Source organism: Mauremys mutica, chromosome 1 (genome assembly GCF_020497125.1).
Source record: "Mauremys mutica isolate MM-2020 ecotype Southern chromosome 1, ASM2049712v1, whole genome shotgun sequence".
Lineage (NCBI taxonomy): Eukaryota > Metazoa > Chordata > Testudines > Geoemydidae > Mauremys > Mauremys mutica.
Window position 1 is genome coordinate 369284874 of NC_059072.1, and position 21530 is coordinate 369306403.

At 47.5% G+C, this 21530-nt stretch overlaps 1 protein-coding gene across 1 annotated transcript; it reads right to left on the bottom strand.

Moving 5' to 3' along the window:
- Positions 1 to 5750: 5750 nt before the first annotated feature.
- Positions 5751 to 6698, bottom strand: LOC123364564 (olfactory receptor 52E4-like). The gene has a single exon (XM_045006822.1). The coding sequence runs from the start codon at positions 6696 to 6698 to the stop codon at positions 5751 to 5753; it is 948 nt and encodes a 315-aa protein (XP_044862757.1).
- Positions 6699 to 21530: the final 14832 nt, after the last annotated feature.

Below are 21530 nucleotides of genomic sequence, written 5' to 3' on the forward strand. Positions count from 1 at the left end.
GGCTAGGACTCTTCAGCTTGGAAAAGAGAAGACTAAGGGGGGATATGATAGAGATATATAAAATCATGAGTGATGTGGAGAAAGTGCATAAGGAAAAGTTATTTACTTATTCCCATAATACAAGAACTAGGGGTCACCAAATGAAATTAATAGGCAGCAGGTTTAAAACAAATAAAAGGAAGTTCTTCTTCACGCAGCGCACAGTCAACTTGTGGAACTCCTTACCTGCAGAGGTTGTGAAGGCTAGGACTATAACAATGTTTAAAAGGGGACTGGATAAATTCATGGTGGCTAAGTTCATAAATGGCTATTAGCCAGAATGGGTAAGAATGGTGTCCCTAGCCTCTGTTCGTCAGAGGATGGAGATGGATGGCAGGAGAGAGATCACTTGATCATTGCCTGTTAGGTTCACTTCCTCAGGGGCACTTGGCATTGGCCACTGTCGGTAGACAGATACTGGGCTAGATGGACCTTTGGTCTGACCCGGTACGGCCGTTCTTATGTTCTTATGTTCTTATGTTCTTATGACCAGGAGCATTGAAAATGTCAGGCCCGAGTGCTCAGCCTTCCTCAGCTCTACAGACTTGCAGCTTTACAGCAGGCCTGATGCCACGACATCCCCACAAAGGCTGCAGAAGGGAACAGGGCAGCAGCTGCCGCTCTCCAAGCGCCACATCTTGAGCAGCCTTCCACGTGCTCAGAAATCCCTCCTGACGGGTTAATACCAATCAGGTTACAGTTTCAAGTTATAGGCTGCTTGATGGTAATGACCAGGGACTTCATTTTACCTGGGTGAATAACCAGACTAATGCTCACGGCTTCTTGCTCAGCCAGAGCAGCTCTCAGATGCAATGATTCACAGTACTGCACCTGAAATGGCCACTGAAGTCCATGGAATACCAGCTCCTAGAGTGTTTGTAACTGGCACTTAGCGTGGGATGTAGAAAAGAATTGGCAGAGAGTGAGAGGCATCTGGTGAGGCGAGGGGTTGAATTACAAAGGAAAGGGAGAGATGGACCTCAGTGAATGGAGAGAGATGGGATGAAACCCACTAAAATAGGGACTTCCTGCCTCTTCCATTCCAGGGAGCACTTTCCAAGGGAGAAGAGAAATCCTCTCCCTGACCCGAAACCAGCACTGCTTGGTTCAGGAAAAATTTCCTTCAGGGGTGCCCAGCTGGATAAGTCCTGGAACCAGAGCAGTTGGGAAAACACTGAGGGCAGAGGAGCCATATTTGGTTGAAGACAATGTCTTGTGGACGTCTCCCTGCCCAGATCCACTCCCCTTCCACTCACAGTCCACTAGAATCTGTGAAGCAGTTCCACGTTTGCTGTCACAGTCCCGCTCCAGCTCTTGTGGCTGGACACCTGCCAAGTGGCTGTGTTTGGGTCCCACTCACTGGACCCATGTGATTTTGATTTGGAGCAATATTCAGGCTTTCTCTGGTTTTGCGTTTCGAGGCCCACTCTCGGGATGCAGCTTCCGTTCTAGCACCTCCATCTGGGAGCAGAGACTGTGCACCAAGCTCCAAGTCCCTGAGACTAATTTTGGCCTGGATCCCCCAGACTCTCCAATTGCTTCAGCACACCCTTCCGAGAGCTCCCCCTTGGGCCCACTCTGTTTCCAGTTTCTCTCTTTCCGCGCACATAATGGTTAAAGCAAACAGACCTGTGGCCACCTTGTACCTGCAGGCATTCTCCTTGTCAGACAGCAATCGCTTCCATCCCAGCTCCTGAGCAGCTGGAAAGAGGAACCATTTATGGAGGTCAGGAGCCTGAGTCCTGTTCACAGCGCAAGCCCTAGACCCAGATGGAGCTGTTACCTGCAACACAGCTTGAGTGAAATATATGATGAGCTCTGTGATGCTCTGTGCTGAAAATTTAAAGAGGTAAACAGTGGTGTCCCCCAGGGTTCTGTACTGGGACCAGTGCTGTTCAGTATTGTAGCAGATTTTATACCTGCTCAACTCCTTCAATTCAAGGGGGGGGGGGCGAGGTTAACCCTACCTCCCTGTGTCTACGTCAGTTCAGATTTTCCTAGATGCAATAGCTGATGGATTCCTTCACCAAGTAGTTGCTGAACCAACAAGAGGGATGACATTTTAGATTTGGTTTTGGTGAGTAGTGAGGACCTCAGAGAAGAAATGGTTGTAGGGGACAACCTTGTTTTGAGCGATCATGAACTAATTCAATTTAAACTAAATGGAAGGATAAACAGAAATAGATCTGGGACTAGGGGTTTTGATTTCAAAAGGGCTAACTTAAAAAAATTAAGGAAATTAGGGAACTGGATTGGATTGAAGAACTTGGGGATCTAAAGATGGAGAAGGCCTGAAATTACTTCAACTCAAAGTTGCAGAAACTATCAGAAGCCTGAATCCCAAGAAAGGGGGAAAAAATCATAGGGAGGAGTTGTAGGCCAAGCTGGATGAGCAAGCATCTCATAGAGGTGATTAAGACAAGCAGAAAGCCTACAAGGAATGGAAGATGGGAGGGATTAGCAAGGAAAGCTATCTTATTGAAGTCAGAACATGTAGGATAAAGTGAGAAAGGCCAAAAGCCATGTGGAGTTGGACCTTGAAAAGGGAATTAAAACCAATAGTAAATAACAAGAAAACGAAGAAAGAAGAAGTGGGACCACTAAACACTGAGGATGGAGTGGAGGTTAAGGATAATCTAGGCATGGCCCAATATCTAAACAAATACTTTGCCTCAGTCTTTAACGAGGCTAATGAGGAGCTTAGGGATAATGGTAGGATGACAAATGGGAAAGAGGATATGGAGGTAGATATTACCACATCCAAGGTAGAAGACAAACTCGAACATCCAGGCAACTACAGGCCTATTAGTTTGACATTTGTAGTATGCAAGGTCTTGGAAAACAATTTGAAGGTGAAAGTAGTTAAGGACATTGAGGTCAATGGTCATTGGGACAAATTACAGCATGGTTTTATAAAAGGTAGATCGTGCCAAACCAACCTGATCTCCTTCTTTGAGAAGGTAACAGATTTTTTAGACAAAGGAAATGCAGTGGGTCTAATTTACTTTGGCATTCGATTTGGTTCCACATGGGGAATTATTAGCTAAATTGGAAAAGATGGGGATCAATATGAACATTGAAAGGTGGATAAGGAACTGGTTAAAGGGGAGACTACAACGGGTCATACTGAAAGGTGAACTGTCAGGCTGGAGGGAGGTTATTAGTGGAGTTCCTCGGGGATCAGTTTTGGGACCAAGCTCATTTAATCTTTTTATTACTGATCTTGGCAAAAAAAATGGGCATGTGCTAATAAAATTTGTGGATGACACAAAGCTGGGAGATATTGCCAATACAGAGGAGGACCGGGAAATCTGGATGAACTTGTAAACTGGAATAATAGTAATAGGATGAAATTTAATAGTGAAAAGTGCAAGGTCATGCATTTAGGGATTAAAAACAAGAATTATTGTTATAAGCTGGAGATGCATCAGTTGGAAGTAACAGAGGAGGAGAAGGACCTCGGAGCATTGGTTGATCACAGGATGACTATCAGCTGCCAATGTGATATGGCCATTAAAAAAGCTAATGCAGTCTTGGGATGCATCAGGCGAGATATTTCCAGGGCTTCCGAAAAGCTCTTGTGGGGGCCCCAATTGCCTCTCTTGCCGCCCCCCGGGCTGCCCTGGACCCCAGATCGTAGCCCAGTGGGCTATCTTGCCTTTATTATATTCACTGATTTGCATTATATTCATTATAACTGAAGGGGGGTAGCTCCCTTTTATGGACCCTGCCAGCCAGTTGGCTATAATATCCCTCTTAGTAGCAGTTCTATACTTGCTTTACCTGTAAATGGTAAAAAATCTCACTGCGATGAAAATCGAAAAGGAAGTAAGTTGGCACCTGACCAAAAGAGCCAATTGGAAGGCTAGAACTTTTTTAATTGAACTGCATTCCAGGGGCGGGGGGTAGACATTGAACAGATGCAATGTCAACCCGTCCACACAGGCCTGGAGGTGCAGCAGGTGACCTGGGACAATCTCAGCAACTCCCAGCATCTCAGGCTGTAGGTTGGGGAGAACAGGGTTGCCACCCCAGCCAAATGAGTGCTGAGGTATCTAAAATATACCACTCCAGTTGACAACTAGTGGATGGATCCTTGTGAGTTTCCTGCAGGCAAACCACAGAGTACCCTACATCATAAAGGAAGGAGAGCACCTGGCAACTGTGGAGACCCACCCAACAGCCTCTGATGTTCAATGTTGAAAAGATGGTTGGCTTCATTCTGCAGGCTGAGGAGGATCCCCAGCTGGCCTTGCAACAATCGCTGACCAACCTGAAGGGATTGTGACAGAGGTTACAGGCCCACTAGCAGACCGGGATGTCCTGCCTCCAGATTAATTTAATATATGGAGATATACCTATCTCATAGAACTGGAAGGGACCCTGAAAGGTCATTGAGTCCAGCCCCCTGCCTTCACTAGCAGGACCAAGTACTGATTTTCGCCCAGATTCCTAAGTGGCCCCCTCAAGGATTGAACTCACAACTCTAGATTTAGCAGACCAATGCTCAAACCACTGAGCTATCCCTCCTCTGAAACAGCACTTGTGGCCCCGAAGATGAGCTGGAAGTCTCCCCAGTGCTGGAGCGGGAGCTTCACCTTACCCTTGAAATTGCAAGTGTCCACCATAAAATGGTGAAGCTCATCCCGCAGCACAGTGGAGGATGTTGTTGTGGACCTATAATAATCCTCAGACTGGGGCCCCGTTACGACCCTGTAGCCCATGGTACTTCGTCTGTACTGATGGTGATGCACAGCCTGTCTCTATCTCCAGAAAGGGAAAGGGAGCTGAAGGGAGGAGAGCAGCCCCTAAACGGTCAGGGAGGAGAGACAAAAAAAAGGACCCCCTGAGATTTGTCCAAGAACAGGGGAAATGAGAAAAACCCTGGGTGGGAGCAGTAGATGGAGAGGACAAAAGTGAGTAGGGCTTCTCTCCCCCTGCAGCTTGGTCTCAGGGCAGCCTGAGCTCAGGGCTTCTTCTCCCGTTCCACCTGGGGGTCTTCCCTTCCCCAGCAGCTCCTACTGGGCTGGAGGCTTGAACTCCTGCTAGCTGAAGCTAAGCAGTCTGGATTTAGGGCTTCTGCTGAGATGCACCACATGCTGATTACCATGTTCTGTTCATTCCCTCTGAAGCACCTGGCACTGGGCATTCTCATAAGACAGTCTTGCTAATGGGCTTGAAATTTCATGTGCCAGTTCCTTTAATATTCTTGGATGAAGATTATCTGGGCCCCCCAATTTAGTCCCTTTAAGCTGTTCGAGTTTGGCTTCTACCTCGGATGTGGTAATATCTACCTCCATATCCTCATTCCCATCTGTCATCCTACCATTATCCCTTACCTCCTCATTAGCCTTGTTAAAGACTGAGGCTTTTACCCAGTATGGCCATTCTGATGATCTTCTTTAGACTCCAGATGTATCTGCCTCCTGCTGTAACCCACTATACCCCACCCCCCTCTCAGAGCTGAGATAGATCCCAGGAATCCTGATGGTGCTTCTCTCTCCACAGAGTTAGTAACAAAGTAAGAATAAATATTAAAATATTAACACTAACCAGTGTCCTTAAGTGACTTGCCATAAGATGTGAGAACACATTGATTTTAGAGACGACAGGGTCGCAGCTGTCCATCCAGTAAGAGATTCAGGGAAGTGACCTCATCACCAGCTCTGCACAGAGCTCAATCTGAGAGCCAGAGCACAAGGAGGAAACACTTAAGTCTCTTTATGAGTAAAGAGCTGGAGCAGCCTGCCCCGGATCTGTTTGGTCCTCGCCCCGTAAATGATGGGGTGTAGCACAGGGGGCACCAGCAGGTAAACATTGACAATGAGAACAAGGAAGTTCCGGGACACATTCTGGCCAAACCGCTGCGTTAGAGAGGAGAAGAAATCTGGGATGTAAAAAGCTGAGATGGCACAAAGATGAGAGATGCAGGTCCCAAAAGTTTTGAGCCTGGCATCCTTTGTGGGGAGGCGGAAGATGGCCCGGAGGATCAGAGTATAGGACACGGTGATAAAAACCACGTCCATTCCAATTTCAGAGAAAAGATCAAACAGCCCATAGTAACTACTGATGCTGATGTCAGCGCAAGCCAGCTTCACCACAGCCATATGCCCACAGTAGGAGTGGGGGATGATGTTGGTTCTGCAATATGGCCACTGTCTCGCCAGGAAGGGATAGGGTAATCTGAGTATGCCACTTCGCAGCACCACGGCCAGGCCTATCTTGGCCACAACAGAGTTTTTCAGGATCATGGAATGTCTCAGGGGATGGCAGATGGCCACATAGCGATCAAAAGCCATGGCCACGAGGATCCCAGACTCCATCGCTGAGAAGGAATGAACAAAGTACATCTGGGTGAGGCAGGCACTGAAACTGATCTCCCTGGAATTGAACCAGAAGATGCTCAGCATTTTCGGTACGGTGGATGTGGACATGACCAGGTCCGTGATAGCCAGCATGCAGAGGAAATAGAAAATGGGCTCATGGAGGCTCGGCTCCCTCTTCACAATGAAAAGGATGGTGAAGTTCCCCAACACGGCTATGGTGTACATGGCACAGAAGGGAATGGAGATCCAGACATGGGCTGCCTCTAGGCCAGGAATGCCAAGTAGGATGAAGGTGGAGGGGTTGGTGAAATCGGTTCTGTTAGAATCTGACATGGCGTAAGGAAGAAGGTGTTCAGCTCTGAGGCATAAGGGTGTCTCCTGCATGTACTGTATGTTTCCCTGACTTTCTGTGTGTTCCCAGGGTCTTGGGTGATGGTCACAGTAGAAATGCCTGAATGGAGAGAACATTAATATGAGACACTGCATGCAGTAGTGGAGACTGTTCCCATGGGAGAAGCAGATTGATCGCTCTTCACACACTGAAAAATTACATTTTATTATTCAGAAAAAATAAGTATGAACAATGACCCTACTCAATCTAATTCCATATTTTATGGTGCTCCCTGAGTTAATAGTTCCTACACTTTATGGTGGGGGAACCTGAAGAGAGACCAACAGGAAACACAAGTATGGATACTGGTTATCTATCATTGCTCCTTTATGCAATGAGAGCCAGGATAGTGAGTCCATACTGTAGTGAGTTCTCCATTCATCCAGTTGCTTGAAATCTGAGAGTGGAAAAAAACAAACTTTTGGGATGACATGTGCTGAGAGAAACATCCCAACTAGAACATACCTCAGGGAAAAGACCTGGGCCCCATTGACAGCAGCTCAACAGAAACACCTGCTCATTCGCAGCAGTGGACAAAACAAAAGACTGTTCAGATCCCTAAGATATGGGCTGAAGCATAACATATTTGGGAATGTGCTCAGTTTTAGTCACCCAGTCTCTATTAAGGATATAGCATATATAAAAGGGATTTCCAAGACAGGCTTTGAGAATGGGGAAGGCTGCCATATGCAAACAGATAGAAAAGTTGGGGACTCTTTAGTTTACACAAGGGACAAAGATGAGACCATATGATATAGGAGAGGAAAATAAAAATCGAAACTGATTTACGTTCAAATGGACAGTTCCCAACCAGTACTGTCGATAGACACTTAGTGCTCCAAGAGGACTAATTCCCCAAAGCTGAGGAAAATTGTCAACAAAATTGACTGGGAGGAAAAATTTAGACAGAAAAATATGAATGAAAATTGGTGATTCTTTGCTAACAGTTTATTAGATAATGGAAAACTCATGATTCCACAGTCAACAAAGTGAGCAACTTTGGGTAAAACCCAGTTCAGTGGGAAAGTGAAGGCAGCAGTTGGGAGGGGGAAAATAATACGTAACAAATTGGAGAAAGGGAAAATAGATAGCTAAAAATAGAGTTCGGAAGTTATGAAAATTGATCAGGGACGTTAAGACATCAGGGAAAACTCCATGATTGGCAGGGCTCTAGATCACAAAAAGGAGGTTATTAAGTATGTTAACAACAAGAGAAATCCTAGAAAAGTTTTATGTTAATTCCTGTGTTAAATATAAAGTATTAAAAAAAAAGAGAAAGTTTTTTTTATAAAAGAATTTACAAGATTAAGAAATGATGGAAAAGCTGGTATGGGATTAGTTAAAAAAAATCTAGAAATGCAAGTAATGCCAGTCACCAACAGAGTTTATGCAAAACAGGTCTTGTCAAATAAACTTGATTTCATCCTTTTATGAGAGTACACATTGATTGATCAAGGGAACAACGCAGATGCAGCACACCTTGATTTGTCAGCGGCATTTAATTTAGTAGGGGAAAATATTGAGTTAATAATATTAACACTCTGCAATATCATGTAAAACATGGACTGAAGGCTGGTTAACTGATGGATCTCAGAAAGCTGTAGTCAACAGGCCTTTCTTAGTAAATGTGGCTGTTTGTAGTGGGGTTCTGTAGGGATCAGTTCTAGGCCGGATGCTATTCAATATTTTCATCAATGATCTGGAAGGAAATAGAAAATCACTGCAGATAAAATGTGCAGATGACCCAAAGATTGGAGCGTTTGGAAAGTGGGTCCCATGTAAACAAAATGTTTTAATACAGGCAAATGTGAAATGATCCTCCCAGAACAGGCAATGCAGGCCCGACCCACAGACTAGGGGACTGAATAATGGAACCCAAGGACTCTGAAAAGGATTTAGGGGGCATTGTGGACAACGAACTCATCATGAGTGTAGAGCGGGACACTGTAGCGTAAAGGGATGATGTGGTGCTCAGATGCATAAATAGGGAGTGGTGAGTTGGAGCAGGGGAAGGATTTTACTTCTGCACATGGGATTGGTGGAACAAACTGCATCCAGTTCTGGGGTTCACATTTGAAAATAAAAGATGTTGAAAACTTAGAGACGGGGCAGAAAAGAGCACTTAAAATGATTAGAGGATAGAGAATTAGCCGGATTGTTAGACATGAAGGTGTGTATCTCTTTAACTTATCAAAAAGATGATCAAGCGGAGACTTTCATGGGGAGTAAAGCATGGATAATAATGGGCTCTATAATCTACCAGAGAAAGGCTGAACAAGATCAAACGGCCGGAAGCTGAAGCCAGGCAAATTTCAGCTAGAAATTAGGGCCAAATGTTTAGCACTGAGGGTGATTAAACATTGTCAGGGCCGGCTCCAGGCATCAGCCAAGAAACCTCATTCTTGGGGCGGCAGATTCCAAGGGGCAGCTTCCGCCCAATCTTTTTTTTCTTTTGCTTCGTCTCTTCGGCCGCCCCTGCAGGTTTTTTTCTTTTTGCTTCGCTGCTCCAGCCACCCTGTAGGGGGCGGCAGCGCAGAGGAGAGGCGCGCCCTGCTGGGAGCGGTGCCAGGTCTGTAGCAAGCTCTGCAGGGCAGCCCGCGTCCTTCCCTGCCTGGCGACCGGAGCACCGCAGAGCCCTCCTGGCAGGCGGCATGGCGGGTGCCCCACTGAAGGAAGCCCTGGCCGCCCCCCTGCTCTCTCTGCCCCCCGCTGCCCAGGGCACATCTGCAGGGCTGGGAATCCCCGGCACCTGCGCTCCATCTGCCCCGCAGGTTATTTTGTCCCCCCGCCCCCTTCGCCACTCCGGCCGGCCCGCAGGTTTGTTTGCTTGGGGTGGCAAAAAAACCAGAGCCGTCCCTGAACATTGGGACACACTGAGAAGGGAAGTGTTGGATTCTCCAATTCCCCATGTTGGCAGATCCAGACTGGATGATTTTCTGGAAGATCTGATTGAAGGGTTGTTTACACTTAAAATGCCACAGATGTGCTGCCATAATGCTTCAATATAGACACTAATTACAGGGATGGAAAGGTGTTCTCCCTCAGCACAGGTACTCACCGAGAGGCGGTAGCTAGGTCGATGGAAGAATTCATCTCATGCTGTCTACACCAGGGCACAGATTATACAACAAGTTCTTGGAATGTATTGGAGACAATTTTTTGTTGCAGAAGCTGGAGAAAGCAACTAGGAGAGATGCTGCTGTAGACCTGATTTTGACATATAAGGAGAAACTGGTTGAGACTTTGAAAGTGGAAGGCAACTTGGGGGAAAGTGATTGTGAAATGATAGAGTTCATGAGTCTAAAGAATGAAGTCTAAGGGGAAAAACAATAGAAGGCAGGTATTTTTTCAGAGAGACATTACTAAGGGCACAAGAGCAAACTATCTCACTGTGTAGGAAAGAGAGGAAGTATGGCACGGGACCACAGTGGCTTATCCAGGAGATCTTGAATGATCTAAAAAACAAAAAAATATCCAACAAAAAGTGGAAACAAGGTCAAATAACAATGGAGGAATATAAACAAATAACACATGTATTTATGGGCAAAATGAGAAAGGCCAAGGCACAAAACTAGATCAAACTAGGTGGAGACATAGAGGGTAACAAGAAAACATGCTACAAATTCCTTAGAAGCAAGCGGAAGACCAAGGACAGGGTAGGTTTGTTGCTAAACGAAGAGGAAAAAACAATAAAAAAAATGTGGCAATGGCAGTGGTGTTTAAGCTTTGGTTTTCAACAATACAGTTAGTGGTGTTTGGACACCTAACATAGAGAATGCTGGTGAAAATGGGGTAGGTTCAGATGCTAAAATAGGGAAAGAACAAGATAAAAGTTACTTGGACAAGTTAGATGTCTTCAGGTCACCAGGGCCTGACAAAATGCATCCTACAGTACTCTGAAGGAACTGACTGAGGAGGTATCTGAGCCATTAGCTTTGAAAAGTCACGGTAGACAAGGGAGATTCCAGAAGACTGGTAAAGAGCACATATAGTGCCTATCTATAAAAAGGGAAATAAGGGAAACCCAGGCATTTACAGACCAGTCAGCTTAACTTCTGTACTAGGTAATATAATGGAACAAATAATTAAGGAATCAGTTTGTAAACATCTAGAAGACAATAAGGTGATAAATGACAGTCAGCATGGATTTGTCAAGAACAAATCATGTCAAAACAAATAGATTGCTTTCTTTAACAGGGTAACAAGCCTTGTGGATGGGGGCAAGCAGTAGATGTGGTATATGTAGACATTAGTATGGCTTCTGATACAGTCTCTCATGATCTTCTCATTAAGACACAAGGGAAATACAACTTAGGTTGAGCTACTATAAGGTGGGTGCATAGCTGGTTGTAAAATCACTCCCAGAGAATAGTTATCAATAGTTCACAGTGATGCTGGAAGGACATAACAAGTGGGGTTCCCCAGGGATCAGTTCTGGGTCCCGCTCTTTTCAATGTCTTCATCAATGGTTTAGATCATGGCATGGAGAGTACACATTAAGTTTTCAGATGATACCAAGTTGGGAGGGGTTGCAAGTCTTCTTGAGAATCGGATAAACATTCAAAATGATCTGGAAAAACTGGAGAAAAGGATGATTATGGGTCTTGAAAAAATGACCTATGAGGGAAGACTGAAAGAAAGTGTTTGTATAGCTGGAAAAAGAAAAGTCTGAGGGGGAACATGATAACTGTTCTCAAATACCTACAAGGTTGTTACAAGGAGGGAGAAAAGGTGTTCTCCTTAACCTCTGAAAGAAGACAAGGAGCGATGTACTTAAACTGCAGCCAGGGAGGTTTAGGTTGGACATTAGGAAAAATTTCCTAACTGTCAGGGTGGTTAAGCACTGGAATAAATTGCCTTGGGAGGTTACGGAATCTCCATCATTGGAGATTTTTAAGAGCAGGTGAGACAAACACCTGTCAGGGATGTTATAGATGGGGCTGATCCCTCCATGAGTGCAGGGAATGGACTTGATAACCTCTTGAGGTCCTTTCCAGTTCTATGATCCTAGGATTCTATCGTATAGCTATATCTCTCTGGGGTGTGGATTTTTTTTTGCTGTTTCAAAAAATGGAAATGCAATGTTAAGTTATATCAGCAGAAGTACAACATGTAAATCACGGCATGTGATAGTATTTCTCTACTCTGTGCAGGTTAGGTCTCAATTGGAGTAATGTGTCCAGTTTTGCTCACCAGTGTATAGAAAGGATGTAGAGAAAGTGGAAAGGATCCATAGGCAAGTGACAAATGTTACACAAGGGATGGAATGCAAACTGTATGAGCAAACCAAAGGAACCAATATGTTTACTTGGAAAAGAGGAGATTAATGGGGGACATGATAGTGCTCTTCAAATACCTGAAAGGCTGCCCTAAAAAGATGAAGGAAAGTTTTTCTTTCTTACCACAGAGGGGCAGGACAAGAGGCAATGGGTTCAAATTCCAGCCTAGCAGATTTAAATTAAATTTCAGGAAAATCTTCCTAACTTTAACTACAGGAGGCCAATGGAACAGACTTCCAGGGAAGTCATGGACGCTCCATCTGTGGAGGTTTTTCACAGACGTGTGAATAGCCACCAGTCTTAGATGACTAGGACAAAATAAATCCTGCATCTTGTCAGGGATAGACTAGCTGTCCTTTCTGTTCCCTTATAACCCCATGGCTCTATCACTCTATGATGTAAAATCCTAGTGTAGACCCGGCCTTAGTCACACACACACGTCTTTTGGCTCAATCCAGAGGTAACTGAGTGAAATTTAACGGGCCTGTGTTTTACAGGTGGTCAGACTGGATGATCAAATGGTCCCTTCTGACCTAAATGTCATGAATCTATTGCTAAAAAAAGTAGATCAGGCATTTATATTTAATGTGTCTCATAACATGAACAAGAGAACATTTAGTTAAATTGAAAGTCTGAACATATAACATTGAGAAAAGGTTATTGCTACCATAATTCCTATTTGGTCTGTAGAACTCCTTGCTGTCAACATTATTGGAGTGAAGAGCATAGAAGAATGGGATTCACAAATGGATTGGCTATTGTAGGTGGTGCTGGTGGCATCACCTGTGGTTAAGGCTGTCTGACACCTTTAAATAGAAGACCTCTTTTTAAGTTGCTTATACGTTTCCCAGATTTTAGGTATTTAGAGTGAAATTTTCCTTGCTGTGGTCTGCTCCAATCAGAATTTGTTTTTTTGAAAGTTTCAGGCATAACAGTTCAGCCAACTTTTCGAATGAAGTTATGAGAAAGTATGTTACCCATGTTTTAAAAAAAATCTCATTATTGTTCTAGCGAGGAGCCCTAGTACCTCCAAGCTTTCTAGCAGATAAAAGTCAGGTAAAAACCCCTGTCTCTCTGCCCCATTAACAGACAGAGCCCTGAAATGCAAGAGGAAAGTGTGACAGTGTCTGTGCACATCTACTAACATTTTTCATACTGAAGGATTCACTGTGCCACTGAAATGCACCACCTTGGGGCTGGAGGCCATCAGGCAGGATGAGGAAGGGTGCACAGAAATCAGTGACATTTTGGCCAGTGATTCTTTAGCAAACTCATCACTTATGGCAAGGGCACTGGGATGTGTCATAGTTGTGCAGAGCGGAAAGGACACAGACTTACTCTCTGTCCTACCTCATCAACGTTGCACAGGGCTTGTCAATCAGGTGAGCTCCTCAGCAAGAGATGGTACCTGTGAATTCTGAGATGGAAGCGTCTTCCCTGGGAATCCACCTCAGGTATCCATGACTCACACCTCTCTCAACCCAGCTTCATCAGCAGCATCCCATGCTAAGAGCCGACACAGGCATGTGCACAGTTTCTAATATAGCTCTGTGTATTCCCCGTGGGGTTCGCTCAGCCTCTAGAGGAGAAGGGAACATCTGAATGTAAACAGACCGTAATGGAGCATGTCTCCACTTCTGTGCTAATTATCCAGCTTTAGGAGTAAACAGTAATTTAGGAACCTTCCCAAAGGGAGATGAGAACTCCTGGGCTCTGTGCTGAGCCAGAAAGGAATTGGCTGGTCTGTACATTTGTGTGCATATATTTAAAAATTATAGTTGATGAGTAAGAAAACTAATGCCTAACTCTCCAGAGGATCTGATATCCTGTAAATTGTCAGGATTCAGAGAGATCTGGAGAAAGTTGACTAAGAAGAGACACAAGTGCTTACAGCAAACACATGGGGCTGTCGCTAAGGGATCAGAGATCAGTACTTCTCCTCAGTAACTATCATCAGACTGTGCAGCACCTTTCATTGATGTATCTTCAAAACACCTAGAAAAGAAAAGTCACTATGAACATTCCCCATTTCACCAATCTGTAGCTGAGGCATGGAGAGATATGACATGTCCAAGGTCACACAGACACGGACTGACAGAACCCAAGTGTCCTGACTTCCCTTCCATACCCACTGTCTCTCTGTCAGTAAGTGACCACATGACAACAGGGAAATGGACTCCCAGTCTTGCAAGGCCTGTTCACTGGGGTAGAGGAAGGAATTCCCTGAGGACTGCCGAGCCCTCTGACATGCCAATCTCGGCCCCCTCTCACACTGTGAGGCTGTGACAAGCTGCAATCCTCTCAGGTCTTGCACTTACACAGCTATACAGAGACAGGGACACACCCAGCGGCAGGTACATGAATGATTTCACTAGCCAGCCATGAACTAACAATAGAGAGGCTCTAGCCAGTTCCCCTCAGCTCCCCAGCCTAGGACCCAAGAGCTGTACCGTCTTGCCCTGGCCAAAAGCCTGTCCAGTATCAGTTTATTTCCCAGCCTGCCCTTCCCTCAATGTGGAGAGGACAATACATCAGCCTGAGCAGATTCCCTTTTACGTTTCAAACAGCATCCTGTAGTAAGGGAAACAATATAAACCAGATTTATTAATTACAGAAAGATCAATTGTTTACGTGATTATAAGTAATAGTGTAAAGAACAAAGTTGAAATGTGGGAAATAAACAACATCACAATCTAAGTTCTATACACTAGACAGGCTTTGAATAAAACGGTGTGTCACCCTGATGGCACAAACAATCCACCAATCTTCCATGCACAGGCCAGAAATCCCTTCAGCCTGGGACCACAGCCCCAGTTCAGTCCCAGGTTCTAACGTCTTTGGTGTTAAGTTGTTTGGGGAGTGAGGCCAAGTGATCATGTTGCTTCCACATTTTATAGCTTCTGCCAGGTAGAAGGAGCTTCATTATTCCAAGCAATAGCCCCCAGCACTGTCAGTTGAAAACTAAAAACGCAAGATGGAGTCCAGAGTCACAGGAACTGGTCACATGCCCTTGCATCCTTTCAGAACTTTAAGTACAAAAATGATACAGTACATGCATACAAAAAGAGTAATCATAGTCAGCAAATCATAATTTTCCATTGACATCTTACATGACATATTTTATATACTTTGTAAAACTCACATCATAATCATATCACCGTGGTAAATATGGTGAAGACAGAGTGTTGCTTTGGGGAACAGAGAATCACACCTCCCCCCTTAGTTTACTGTAGGGCTATTAGCCACTGACTGATTCAGAAGCAGTATGTTCAATGCTCTTTACTTTTTGACCATACAACTCCCAAATTTTGCAAACATTACTGTCAGGTGCGGCTCCAGGCACCAGCACACCAAGCGCGTGCCTGAGGCGGCAAGCCGTGGGGGGGTGGCCTGCCAGTCCCTGTGATGGCGGCAGTCAGGCTGCCTTTGGCGGCATGCCTGCGGGAGGTCTGCCGGTCCTGCAGCTTCGGCAGTAATTTGGTGGCGGATAGACCGAAGGCGCGGGACTGTAGGACCTCCCGCAGGCATGCTGCCAAAAGCCACCTGCCTGTCGTGCTTGGGGTGGCAAAATACATAGAGCCACCCCTGATTATTGTGTTATCCACAGGTGTTCTTGTAAAGTTTTGTGTGCCTTTCAACACTTTGTACATGAGCCTTGTCATCTCAAAAGTCAGCTATTGTGCTTTCTGTGTAGCATTGTTAACCATTGTGCTTATCGGACTAGTGATAACTCAATACATATATTCATCAATGCCATGAGGTGTTGGGCCTCAGTTTCCCCCTCCAGACAGCAGACCAGGTTTATTATCATTTCCCTCCTCTGACAAGCTTCGAGCCTGTGAACAGGTGGTAGCTGACAAGCAATAGCCATATACGGCTTCTTGTTGATTACTCCTAGTTTGGCCAAAAGCTTTCCTCCAAAATCATGCTTCACCTTTTCATATGTTTACTATCAGTACAAATTTTTTTGTCAGAAGATTTACCATTTGCATTTTGAGATTTAACAACACCAAATCTTTTATCACAAGTAGGCATTTCCAAATATTTTTTTATATCTAACGCCTTGTGTTTGGATAGTTTGGTTTGTTCAATACTCATTGTGTCTTCCAACTCCTTCCTAAACCTTAACATGTGTTTAGCTACTGGCTTTCCTTTCCCTTCAGTGTGTCCTTCAGTAGGAATCTCAATCTAAGATCATCTTTGGGGTCTTGGTATGCCAGGGTCCGGTGAGATAAAGATGAAAGGGGACTTCCCGTGTTGGCTAGCCCCATGTGGCGTTCCCTCCCAACCCCAGGGTATGGCCATGGAAAAAATCTACCCCTTCTTCACTTTGGTCACTGACTAACACGGAGGCAGAGTGTCGAAGACCTTCCTTAGATTTTGAACATATAAACCCCAAGTTGCAAATCATTGTAATTGTAGTGTTAGCCACAAGTGTTTTTGTAAAGTTCTGTGTACCTTTTAACACTTTGTAGATCAGCCCTGTGATCAAAAGTCTGAAAATGTGTGTGACGTTATTAATATAACCTGTGACCGTATAAGTCAATGTTGCAACTACTGTTTGTATATTTGCAGCAAATATTGTACAAAGGTTTTGTCGTGTGAGGTGTCTATGGAAAGGTTATGATTTGCTAATTATGATTACGATATCTCTCTCTGTGTGTGTATCATTTTTGTAGTTGATGTTATGAATATTGGCTCTGTACTTGTATATCGGTGTGTTTTAATTCTGAAGGAGCCTTGGTAAAGCATTTGGTCAGTTTCTTGAAAAAGGAATGTGCAAATTAAGTGCCCAGTCAAGAAACACTTAACTGACAATGGGCCCTGGAAGACTTCAATCCACATAAGAAGTCTTCCTGGGGCTATTCAAGATAGCACATGAGCAATGGCTGCTGCCTGTAAAGAACTGAGTCATGCATGGACATGTGACACGCCCACATGACTCCAAACTGCATTTTCCTGTCATTTTCCACAGTAAGAACAAAGAGGTTGTTACACCTGGAAGAGGCTATAAAAGGCTGATGCCTCATCTCCATCTTGTCTTCAATCCTGCTTCTGACCTGCGGAGGGACTTTGCTACAAACTGAAGTTCTGAACAAAGGACTGAATGACCCATCCCAGCGGGGGATGTGCCAGAGACTTTATTTGAACCTGCAGTTTATTCCATCACCGCTACAAGCCTGAACCAAGAACTTTAATTATACAGATGTTTCATACAATCAAACGTGAGTTAATAGGTTTTCCACCCATCTGAGTTTTACCCAGAGAGTCGAGTTTTTGGCTTCTGTGTCAGGCAGCAATAGTTTCTGTCCCAGCCCCGGAGCAGAGGGATCTCAGCTGGGCAGAGGCACCATTTGGGAATTTTGGGGTCTCTAGCCCACCTGAGTTTCATACCTGCGGCCTGCTCACAGCCCAAGCCTTAGCCCCAGATGAAGCTGTTCCCTGCAACACAGCTTGAGTGTGATATGTCATAGAATCATAGAATCTCAGGGTTGGAAGGGACCTCAGGAGGTCATCTATTCCAACCCCCTGCTCAAAGCAGGACCAAACCCAACTAAATCATCCCAGCCAGGGCTTTGTCAAGCCTGACTTTAAAAACCTCTAAGGAAGGAGATTCCACTACCTCCCTAGGTAACCCATTCCAGTTCTTCACCACCCTACTAGTGAAAAAGTTTATCCTAATATCCAACCTAAACCTCCCCCTCTGCAACTTGAGACCATTACTCCTTGTTCTGTCATCTTCTACCACTGAGAACAGTCTAGATCCATCCTCTTTGGAACCCCCTTTCAGGTAGTTGAAAGCAGCTATCAAATCCCCCCTCATTCTTCTCTTCTGCATGTGATGAGTTCTGTGCTTCTCCCAGTTTCTGCCTTTGGGGCAGGGAGTTTGTTTATAAACAGAGGCAGGGTGATTACGATAACAAAAGGCTCGTCATTAAATTAAATTAAGGCTCTTTATATAGTCCTGAAAGTGTTACCAGGCACTCCCACTAAAAGAAAGGAAACAAAGGGTAGGAATAAATCGTGAAACTGGACAGAGGTAAATAGCAGTGTCCCACAGGGGTCTGTACTGGGCCAGTGCTGTTCAACACATTCATAAATGATCAAGAAAAGTGGTAACAAGTGAGGTGGCAAAATTTGCAGATGGTATAAAATTAATAAAGATCGTTCATTCCAAAGAAGACTCTGATGAATGACAAAGAGATCTGACAAAACTGGGGGAAGGGGGAACTGAATGGTAGATGAATTTCAGTGTTGATAAATGCAAAGTAATGCTGTCACGGAGTGTGGGGGAGTCAGGCCCTGAACCCCCGGTCTCTCTGCCGATTCACCAGGACTCTCAGCCAGCCAGCAAAACAGAAGGTTTATTTAGACGACAGGAACACAGTCCAACACAGGTCTTGCAGGCACAGATAACAGGATCCCCCCAGTTAGGTCCATCTTGGGGCCCCACAGCCCCCCTCGGGGATCAGAGCCCTTTCTCCCTGCTCCCCTTTTTCCCCAGCCAACAACAGTCTGCCCAACCCCCTCCGGCCCTTCCTCTCTGCTCCGCTTCTTTCCTGGGCCAGGAGGTCACCTGACCCCTTTGTCTCCAACACCTTTAGCCAGCACCTTTGCAGGGAGGGGCCGGGCCATCAGTTGCTAGGCGACAGAGTGTCAGGCATTTGGCTGCATGGCCTTTTGCTGCTAGATACTTAGGATCTGTATCCAGCCCCCAGTAAGACCAGTCCCACTTCGTCACACCTCTCCCTGCTTCGAGACCGAACTGAGCGGGGTCACTCCAGCCAGTGACCTGGGGAAGTTCGAACCCACTTACATTCCCACAGAGGCCCCAGGGCCCCCCCCCAGTGATGGGGGAAGAGTTACCCCAGGTCATTCCAGTTTCCTGCCCCCCTGTAGGTCGGGGAGACTCGAGGGCACTTGCAGGTTGCAGGGGGAAGCCTTATGCCGCCCGCGCCCTTTCCCCACCCCAGTACCCCTGGGGTGGACGCTGGGCTGGGGCCTTCTCCCCACGTTACAATCTGGGGGGCTGTGATTCGGGCTATCTTGTTTCAGAGCCCCCCTTCTGACCCTGGCCCCCCTCTGGACAGGCTTCTCGGGGCGGGGCGAGGGTCTTACAGCCATCTTCCCCCTGTCCCGGGCCTTCCTCCCCCTCTGGCAGAAGTCACAGGAGCGGCAGTGCTGCCGGACATGGGCAAAGACCCCAAGCCAGTAATAGTTCTGTAGCAGCTTCTGCTGGGTACGCCAGGCTCCCTGGTGCCCTGAGGGGGGAATGTCATGGGCCTGGCACAGCAGCTGGTGGCGATACTCCTGGGGTACCACCAGCTGCCTCTGACTCCATCTTCCCTGGGGGAGTCCATTCTCGGTACAGGAACCCCTTCTCCCACAGGAACCTTTTCCGGCCACCTCGTCCCATGGTCTGTCCCCCCCCCCGAGGTTGGCCAGGTCCCCTATCCTCCGCAAGGAGGGGTCTTCCCGCACCGCGGCCTGGTACTCAGCCGCTGGGGCAGGGACGGGGATCTGCTCTCTCTCCCCGACTGGGTCTGGGGCACAGCCTCTCTGAGCCCTGTCCCTGGGCGTTCCCTCCCCACCGGGTCAGGGTCCGGTGCCTCAGGCAGAGTACCTTCCCCGGTGTCAGGGTGCAGAGCCCTACGTCGGCTCTGACTATGGTTCACGGCCAGGGCACCCCGGGTGTTACTCGGCCAGTCCTCGAGATCCCCCCCCCATTAACACCTCCGTGGGCAAATGTGGGTGCACCCCCACGTCCTTGGGGCCCTCCTTGTCCCCCCACTTCAGGTGCACCCTCGCCACAGGCACCTTGAATGGGGTCCCGATCACACCCCTCAGGGTCAGATAGGTGTTGGGCACCATCCGATCTGGGTCCACCACCTCGGGCCGGGCCAGCGTCACCTCTGCGCCCGTGTCCCAGTACCCAGTGGCCTCCCTCCTGTCTACCTCCAGGGGAACAAGGCACTCTTTCCGGAGGGGTAGCCCCGTGCCCACCCAGTAAACCCAAAACTCAGGGTTGGGAGCATCCAGCCCCTCAGAGGGGTCGACCCGGGCCCCCCCTCCCTCCTTTGCAGGTGGTACGCGGCCAGCCCCCCTTTCCTGCGAACACTGCCCCTCATCTGACTGGGTCTCTACCCAGTTAACCCGGTGGTCTGCTCAGTTTGTCCGGGAGTTTGGGGCACTGGGACCGCAGGTGGCCCCTCTGGCCACAGTGATAGCAGCGCATGTCCCGTTGGTCCCCTCGAACCAGTCGGTTGTCCCTGGCGCTGGCCATTCCCTTTGGACGGGGGCTCTCCCGATTCCCCTTTTGGGTGGTCTCAGGATGACTCTCTCTCTGCGTCGCGACGGGCCTGTTCCTTTGGGGTTCCTCCCTGCCACCCCCCAACCGGCTCTTCACATAGTCATCGGGCAGCCGTCCTGCATGTCGTGGGTTCTCTGGCTTTTGGTCCCTTAACCACAGCCTCAGGTCGGATGGGCACCGCTCATACAGCTGCTCCAGTACCAGCAGTTTAACCAGGTCCCCCTTCGTCTGGGCCCCATCTGCCCACTTGCTGGCGTACCCCTCCATGCGGACGGCCAGCTGCAGATAGGAGACCTCAGGGGTTTGATCCTGACTCCGGAACCTCTCCCGGTACATCTCAGGGGTCAGCCCAAACTCGCGCAGCAGGGCCTGCTGGAATGGTTTGTAGTTCCCTTTCTCCTCCTCTCCCAGCTGGCCGTACAACGCCACGGCTTTGTGGTCCAGTAAGGGGGTGAGAACCCGGAGCCTGTCCACAGGATCCACCTGGTGCAGCTCGCAGGCCGTCTCAAAGGCATCTAGGAAGTCATCCATGTCCTCCCCCTCCTTGCGCGGGGCCAGGATGGACTTATCCAAGCTCCGCGCAGTCCTGGGCCCCCCTTCACTCACCGCCGCCCGGGGCCTGCTGCCCCCCAGCCTCGCCAGGTCCAGCTCATGTTGACGCTGACGCTCTTTCTCCACCCGTTCCTGCTCCCTCTGTCGCGCCTCATGTTCCCTCTGTCGCGCCTCATGTTCCCTCTGTCTTGCTTCATGTTCCCTCTGTTCCTTACGATCCTCCAGCTCTCTCAGTTTTAGCTCTCTCTCCCAGTCCAGCCGCTGGCGCTCCACGGATGAGCGTCGCCGGGACGATTCCCTGCTGGGGGGTGAGCTTTGCCGGGCCGATCCCCTGCTGGCCCAGGGGGTCACAGTGCCCCCGGTAGCTGGGCTCCTCATCCCCCTCCCCCTAGACCTAGGGGTGGGAGGTCTCGGGGAGCCCTCAGCGGCCGGCTGACCACTCCCAGCGGGGACAGACACTGGTGCCTGCGCTGCATCTGCCTGGCTGCTTCCCTCAGAGACAGGGATCGGTTCATTCACACGATCTGCCTCCTCCAGCCGGGCCATCTGCTGGTCCTTGGTGAGTTTCCCACTGTGCAGCCCCCTGTGCTTGCACTGCTCCACCAGTTCTCACTTGCGCCGCTTGGCATACA